Raw genomic sequence first — 8,322 nt, forward strand, 5'->3', positions numbered from 1 at the left:
ATCTAAATACTGTAACAGGTGTTGGATTTCCTTTCCACATTATGCACTAAATGTATGTATAAGTTTCACAGAGGCAGGGGTGGGGAGCGGCGGGAGCGGTGTCATCCCTACCGCACCAAACCACTTCCCTTTCATGTGTCATCTCTACTGGACACACCCTGTCATAACACTTCTCACTCTGGCCACCCAGTTTCACATCAACAGGTGTGTAAAAGCTGACCAAAGAGTCAAAAGTTATGAGCATTTTGTGACCAGACTTTAAGTTCTTCTAGGCACCACGGACACGTAGTCTTTTCATAAAACTGGGCTGTATATGCAATTTAAAGACTGAAATTGGTGCTACATGACCAGAGAAAACAGAAAAATGGCAGCGACATTTGCTTTTGGTCAAGACGTAGAAAACCTACAACTAACAGAAGGCACTGTGCCGCACTGGACCAATGGCTTGGCCGTTTTGACACAGGAAATAATATGGCAGCTGGCTGGTAACAATCTCTTAGTACAGTTAAACTCTCTCTCTCTCAATCCACTTCTATACTCTTTGTGTCAGTGGTGGCAGGCATACAAAAATGCTGAAGCACAATCTGTAGTTCAGGCAACAGCCCTAGAGCCTTAGAAAATTTGAGCTGGGAGATGAACAGGGAGATCTGGGTGCTGGCAAGATGGAGGGAAGTTTATCACAGTTCATTCACACATACTAACCACATTGTTATGATACAAAGCTGGTTGAAAATCAGCGAAGTATCCCTTTAAATCTGAGAAGGAGAATGCTGCATATCGAGCAAAAAGAAAATATGATTGTTTATGGACTGTGCATACTTATTAGTACACTGGGAAACTGTTTGTCTTTTTTCCATCTCCACAACGAGGTCAGAGAGTTACAGAACAACTGATTTAATGTCTTGCTCAAGGACACATCAGCAGGGCAAACTCTTGCTGACTCAGTGGCTTGGATGGCCTCCCTGCACCCCTCAGCTGCTCGCAGAGGCCTTGATGCCATGTAGCATGAAGGTGATCAAGGCTGTTGAATAAAAAGGCAGCTGACCTCTGATCTACAGGAGCAGTTCTTTGTCTGGATCTTCATGTTTAAAGGTGGGGGTTCACTCCACAGCTCGTGGCAAGTGTTGTCGTGTTGACAAGTGTGACATAATGAAACACTTTGACAGCTGCAAACACCCACCTCTGGAAAGCCTAATTAAAATCAAATTAGTCTCCTGTGCACCTTAAAGGGATAAATTGGGAGCCATTAGCTGTTTTAATCTGAGTGATAATTAACACAGTGAATGGTATAGCAGGGAGAAATATTAAAAACAACAATGATTGTATGATCAACATGTTTGATGTTGCAAAGGATTGTGTCCATGCTATACCAGCTACATCAAAAATCCTTGTTAAGGCTGCAAGTATGACTGATTTCCTTATTGATAAATCTATGTTTTCTTAAAATGATAATAACAGTGTGAAGTTTACATCATGAGGTGTGAAGACAAACATGGATGGATTACTGAATGGGCCTACGGGGCGCAGGCACAAAGCCCCAAAGCAGGGGCGTAGCACCAAATACTGGGCCCTATGCATAAGCAGTTTCTGTGGGCTCCACGTCCTTTCTCTCTTCATCTCTTTAACGTACCTCTTGAATTTTTTCTCACACAGTCAATTTGCTTTCTTTCCCTTTCCTGCCTCTTTCTTTTCATTCTTTGAACCCTGATTTCCCTTATTTAGGAAAGATATGAGCAGCATAAGCAGTCACTCACTAAGCTCTCTCTAAGTTTAGAGACGCATCTTAGTGCAGGGCGGACTAAACCATTTTGCACCTTTAAGGGGTGAGAGGAGCCTAAGAGGGCTTCCATTTTTTCATACAAAGTTCGGTCTTTCAAATGATGTATGTGATCAATGTTAATTTATTTATGGCGCTAATAATTTAAATAAATTGCAAATAAAAACAAACTTTCTATTAAAAGGCATTTTCAACCCCTCCTCCCCTCCTCCTCCCCAAAATAAACACATACAGACCAAAATGACCACAGAGGGACACAAAGAGATGCAAAGTAACTGCAGAACTTTTTAGTTCTGGCAAAAATTTTTGATGTTGGTTTGGTGTGTCTGGACATTTAAGGGTCACCGAGTGACCTGGTCTTGTTCGTATGTCAAATCTAACAATACCCCTGAAAAACTACAACACCCCAGTTGCCAAAACAACCACAGAGACACAAAACAGCAGCAAAAAAAAGAAGCAAACTACAAAGTCTGTTTGCCTTGCACCTACGTTGGAGAGGTGGTGGGGCCTTTTGCATATCTGCACCCTGGGGCCCACTGTGTCATCATCCACCCATGAGAAAAAATAGCTGGGTGGAATTTTAACTTGATAAATGACTTAAATGATTACTGAAAATCACAATAAATTTACATTAAATGACCAGCTGATTGATTACTAGATGTTGGGCACCAGTGGAGTTAAATAAATGGTGAGTTTGGACCATATATGGAGACATTCTGGCCTCTGCATGGTTCATATTATTCATCACTGAAGGCCTTTAGCCTCTGGCTGAGGACTCATACAGGTAAGGAGCCTGTAGATCCTATCAGTGTATAGTACCCTCATGGGGTAACACTCATGACAATGCTAAGCAACAGTGGTGTAGTTGAAGGTATATGCAGGGGAATACTAACTGTTTACAGTATACCCACATAGCACACCAAAAAAAACATTGAAATATAAGAGTGTACCCACTTCCTCCCTGAAACCTCCACATCTAGCTTGTAGTGCACCCACCTCTTCAACTACCACTACACCACTACCAAGCACCAGTTAACGGCAGGTAAAGGGAAGCCTGATGCCTCATCAGGAGCAGCTGCTGCTATGAAATGGATTCACTGCTGCTGTGAATAATCCATTTCACAGCAGTGTTGGCGTTTAGTCCTGAACTGAAACGCAGTCCGAATATAATGCAAACCAGGAGGCCTCTGCATACGCACACTGAACCGCGACCCCCGAGCCATGTACGCACTGTGGGCGACTCTGCTGTCGAATAAAAATGGATCAACTTGGACAATATCCTCCGAGGCCACAGACCCTTATGCTGGTGTCCAATCCGATTGGAAGATGGAAAAAACACAAGTGGAAATCGCTGAGCAGTGATAACACCTTTTACCCTCCCCTGGCAGCTGATACAGTGTTGTACACCCACCCTGCGCCCACTCACGGGCTACAAAGTAGCCTCTCTGCTCTGCCATCTCCTGGAAAACAGATGGATACTCATCTCTTTTCCACCTCCAGGTGAGCTGCCGCGGGATCACCGGCCCACTGAGCAGCGTGCACACCCGGGGCTACAGCGCCTGGGCCGCCGGGGTACATGGTGGGCCTTCTTCCAGTCAACCAAACCTTCACTATAACGTTACCCCGTCCTCCCAGTAGCTCACTATCAACAGCCAAGCGGCAATGCAGTGGCATATTTCTGCGTCAAATAATACCACACGTTCACTTTACATTCTTAATTGGGCTTTAAATACAGCGAAACCTACAATGACAGGTAAGCAGAGGATGTTCCGAGGCACGGAGCCCCATTGCGCAGCTACATTTTGGTCCCCACTCAACAACATGTAATGCGAATACCATTAAATACCCGTTATGTCATCGTAAAATTGTAAATATCCACAAGACCACTGGTGCTTGTGTGAAAAAATTTGCTCGACAGCCTCTAATGCAACGCTGCCATCTAAGCGCGATGCTGCAAACACTCCCTGCGTTGTTCATCTCCAGCCTGCTGGGCCTTCTGTTAACCTGCCCGGTACATATGTGTGTTGTTGGGGTACAAACAGCTGATTTAAGCCAAATATGTTTGGCGTTTGCCCGGAGACAAAGCGCTGCGCAGGGGATGGGAGACAGAGAAAGCATAAATCCCAAGGAGGACAGCCGAAAGCTCAGGCTCGTCCATGGTCACTGCTGTCGTTGAGGTGGGGGGGAAATATACATTTGAATTTATTCTTTTTTTTTTAATCATGTAGCGGTGCTTACCTTCCCTTGCCTTCAGGAGAACCGTGTTGGCCACGATATTTTCAATCTCCATTGTCAGAATGTGAATCCCGAGCAGTCGCGATACATTTCACTCAGCGGAAAAGACGGTTTTTCTAATCAAACGTGCCGACGACGGTGAGGCTGCTGCAAGCGCACAGGGCGAACGCGGCACTGGCGCATAGTAGGTGTTTAATAGTGGTCGTCGTTCCTCTCCATTGCAAGACGTTTTTATCAAACCCTACCTACGGAGCTGTGTGATTACGACGGGGCTTGTTGGCATTCACAGCCTGCCTCCCTTCCCTCTCTGCCTGCCTTCCTTCCTGCTTCGGCTCCCACCTCCTCCTCCTCCTCCTCCTCTTCCTCCTCCTCCTCCTCCTCGCCCCTCCTCTGCACAACGAACCAGCGAGAGTAGGAGGGATCAATTTACAACCAGCGCAACCACACACACATTCACACACACTCACACACACACACACACACACACACACACACAAGTGCATTCATACATACATGCATGCAATTTCCTAGGCTTAGTCTCCTGAAATTATGCATGGTTATGCCATTTATTGTGTGGCACTTTTGGATTAAAACGTGCTTATGTGTGTGGTTTTCTACAAGTTTCCCTCAGGCATAATAGTCTCCTCAACCACAGGAGTGTGAGCCCACTGGAAACATCTAGAAAACTGAGATGTTTCCTTTAAATTGCTTTTTTTAAATATCCAAACATGAATGAACATACAAATAAGTAAACTTTTCCTTTCCACAATTTCCTGCTATAAAGCTGTTTCTGGCTAATTAGGAAACATGAATGTGTTTGGCCACAGAGGCCTGATACAGACCTCTCATTGTGTGAACAATAGTGTGAGGGTTTTTTAAGTTGTGACATTATGCTGGGTCGTACAGCCTGGAGAAAAGAGATAACACACTGGTTCTCTCCTCCTCTCGGCCACACTGTGACCCAGCATCCCTCTGAGCTCTCTAATCTGACTCTCACATCAACTGAGCCCACAGTGCTTGGAGAGGAGTCGTGTGTCTGCAGAAAGAGAGAAGTCATGTGTTGCTTAAGATGATGAAATCTGGTTTTGAAAATGTTTAGAGAGCCATAAATGTGATAAATGGCAATTAGCATTTTCACTTTTAATTTTACGACCAGGGTCATAAACACACTACACGCAGGCCTGAGGGTGTCTGTGGAGCAGGGAAATTCAGGAACAGAAAGGTCAGGGGTCACTGACTTTCATCTTCACATCCTTACTGGCTTTAGTCACAAATAATTGTTACAGTGTTGTCATCAGTTCCTGGAGGACAGCATGTTGGTTATGTGACAGATACAAGCTGCTCATTGACATAAGTAGTGATTGTTTCATGGGATGGGCAAGAAGACCTGACCTCAGCTCAGACATTCAAATAAGAGCCATAGAGGCCATGATGACAGTTGTGGATTTGAGGAAGTGTTATGTCATCCTAAAACGCCTCAATTTATTCTTAATTTCTATTTCAGGTATTATTATCATCATCATCATCATCATCAGAGGTGCAAGTATTGAATGAAACTTAGACATTACTGTGTCAGTGGGAACTGTCAAAGGAAGGTGTGCACATCAACTTGGTTGCAATCATCTCACCATTTTAGTTAAACACCAATGTCCATGATTTTTCAGTACATCGTTGCTTGTCATAAAATCACACTGCTGGACAGATTAGATCACACATGGTCCATTTAGATTCAATGCTGCCACCTAGTGGTGTTCATGTATAGATACAAAAGGACACTACATGCAGCAGTCATGCAGAATGGCTTGATATTAGAATAGTTTTTGAAAGGTTAATATATATATATATGTAAACAAACTAATATCATATCTATCAAATGTACTGTGTTTATGCAACATAAAAAAGGAAGGGATATTTAACAAAATACATAAAATAATCTAATATACAAGGTTAAAACAAAAGAATTTAGTGTTATTAATTTAACTTTAAAACAATAAAATTAACAGGATGGTATCTGAAATATAGCTAATATATTTTAAATTAATTGTGTTTATGCAACAAAATGAAATAAAGGGATTTAGTATTTCTTCACCACACTTTTATTCCTACAATGTGGAAATGAATTAAATAATTATAAACAATTAACATGTGACAGAGTATATATATATACATTTTTTAAAACAAAATTTTTAGTAAATATGACTTCTAAAAAATATACAAATAAGTGCAGGACAACAGCTTTAGTATTTAAAATGAATATATTAAACCAATTAAAATAAAATATGTTTTATTTTCTATTTAATTAGATAAAAATGGTTGGGTGGGTATATTAGAAAAGTACAATATTAAAATAAAGAAATAGAATAGTAAAATTTGAGGAAAAAACTGTGAACACGTTTTCATCTGTGTATTTGGTTCTGCTTGTAGTTTCTGCTGTTGTCCATTAGAGGGCACCATTTCACCAGAAACTATCAGCTGTCAGGTGACCTCAGTAAACTTTAAAGTTTTTTGTTTTCTTTACCACATCTCAGAGAGACTTATCATACATTTACTACGACATTAGATATATTATCTTTAAATTGGTTGATTATGGGCAAAATAGATGAAATATAATGGTGGAGAATAATTATTAACCATAAAAAAACCCTTCACACTGACATCACTTGTGGTCTCAGATGCTGGTTGTGAAATTGTAACACACTAACCACAGTGTGCAGTTATCTGCCCCTCATTATCATATCATTCATACTGAGCTCTACGTCTTCATGTGCAGGGGCTTTTATTCTCTCATTGTTCTTATGTCCTACAAGGCTGTCACTGCATAGAACGGCTTTGTGTAGATGAAGTGTGAATTTTGTCACCAAAGATTCTTTCACAAATATTCATCTTGTCTTATTACATAAACAATAACAGTACTTTTACATGTAGACCAAAGCAGCAGGATTTTGAAATGAGAAACAAAGAGAAACCGCTGGTGATGGAGTCATAAACCTTGGGGGGATATTTCCATCCTGAACAGAAATGTATATGAAAGTCATGTCTTTGCACAGTGATATTGAAAAGACTGAGTCTCAAGATTGATTCACAGAGAGTCCCTCATCAAGCTGCAAACTAGTGTCCTCAAGTATTTTAATGTGTTAATATTTGTCTGAAGCTTATCCTCCGCACATACACAAGGGAGCCCAATTTGATGTCAATTCTGAGGATCAAAACATGTAATCAAAGAGAAGAAAATTGGTGATATTTACAAATATATAACTGCAAAGGCTTGACACCATTTCATAATCCATATTCATAAGAGTTTTTGCTCCACATTTTGAGAGGAACTGTGCAGGATTACAAAGGCAACACACTGATTTGGAGGGTAACATTAGTTACAGTGAAACCCAGGCTGAAATCTCATTTAACTTTTAAATGAATAAACTTTTCTCACTGGAGTTTTTTTTTGTTTTGTTTTTTTCATTATTGTTACAACTCAACAAATCATGGTAGCTCTGTACACTGGAAGAAACAGGACAAAATTGATATTTATCTTTCCTCTTGCAAGGGGAGACTATGGGAAAGGTCAAAGGGATGATATATGTATAAAAACACTGTCTCGGGTTGCTGCAATTGGCCTTAGTTTCAGAGTAGCTGGTTTGTAGCTACATGCACAAAAACAGGATCTGCACGTATCAATTATGAGAAAACATTTGATTTCACATTGGTCAAAGAAAGGTCATTAAGGTCACTGAGCACATATAGCCTTCTTTGAGCCTAGTCACCAGAAGGAAATGTTGGCATTGTGTATTTTACGAACCAAGGATACATTGTATTTTTATGTTGCATACGTGTCACATCAGCGTTTTTAAAGTGACGTAGTTTTGGTTACATGCATATAAACTGACTTTGTCATCAGAAGGTGAAGGGGGTGATGGATGACGTGAGACTGGACTGCTGCCATGCTGCAGACCACTGCAGACCAGTATTAGGTTAGCAAACAACAACAAAAAAACAGGTGTTATTTAGCAAGACATTGTTACATTTCTAGCATTGATTGTGCCACAAAACCAGGTGGTTTTTGAGGGCCATCGGGGCATTTCCAACTGTGATTGTGTGGCAAAAAATCTGATGTTTTTAGCAGGACATTGGAGCATTTCCAGCACAATTGTGCCACCAAAACTCTTTTTTTTATATGAGACATTGCAGCATTGCCAGTGCCGGTGTTTCAAAACAGGACATCAAGGCATTTCCAACACAGACTGTGCCGCAATAATCTGATGTTTTTTAACAGGACGTTGGGTCATTTCCAGCACCAATTGTGCCACCAAACC

General features: G+C 41.2%; 1 protein-coding gene across 2 annotated transcripts in view; it reads right to left on the reverse strand.

Annotated features, from left to right (window-relative positions):
* grk4 (G protein-coupled receptor kinase 4) overlaps positions 1 to 4,404 on the reverse strand; it is a 59,302-nt gene extending 54,898 nt beyond the window's left edge. For both annotated transcript variants that reach the window (XM_033623791.2, XM_033623792.2), the window contains exon 1: positions 4,016 to 4,404. In XM_033623791.2, coding sequence (XP_033479682.1) covers positions 4,016 to 4,067 — 52 coding nt within the window. In that variant the 5' untranslated portion in view covers positions 4,068 to 4,404. The remainder of the gene's footprint in view (positions 1 to 4,015) is intronic.
* Between the last annotated feature and the right edge of the window lie 3,918 nt (positions 4,405 to 8,322).

This window comes from Epinephelus lanceolatus, chromosome 3, assembly GCF_041903045.1.
Source record: "Epinephelus lanceolatus isolate andai-2023 chromosome 3, ASM4190304v1, whole genome shotgun sequence".
Classification (NCBI taxonomy): domain Eukaryota; kingdom Metazoa; phylum Chordata; class Actinopteri; order Perciformes; family Serranidae; genus Epinephelus; species Epinephelus lanceolatus.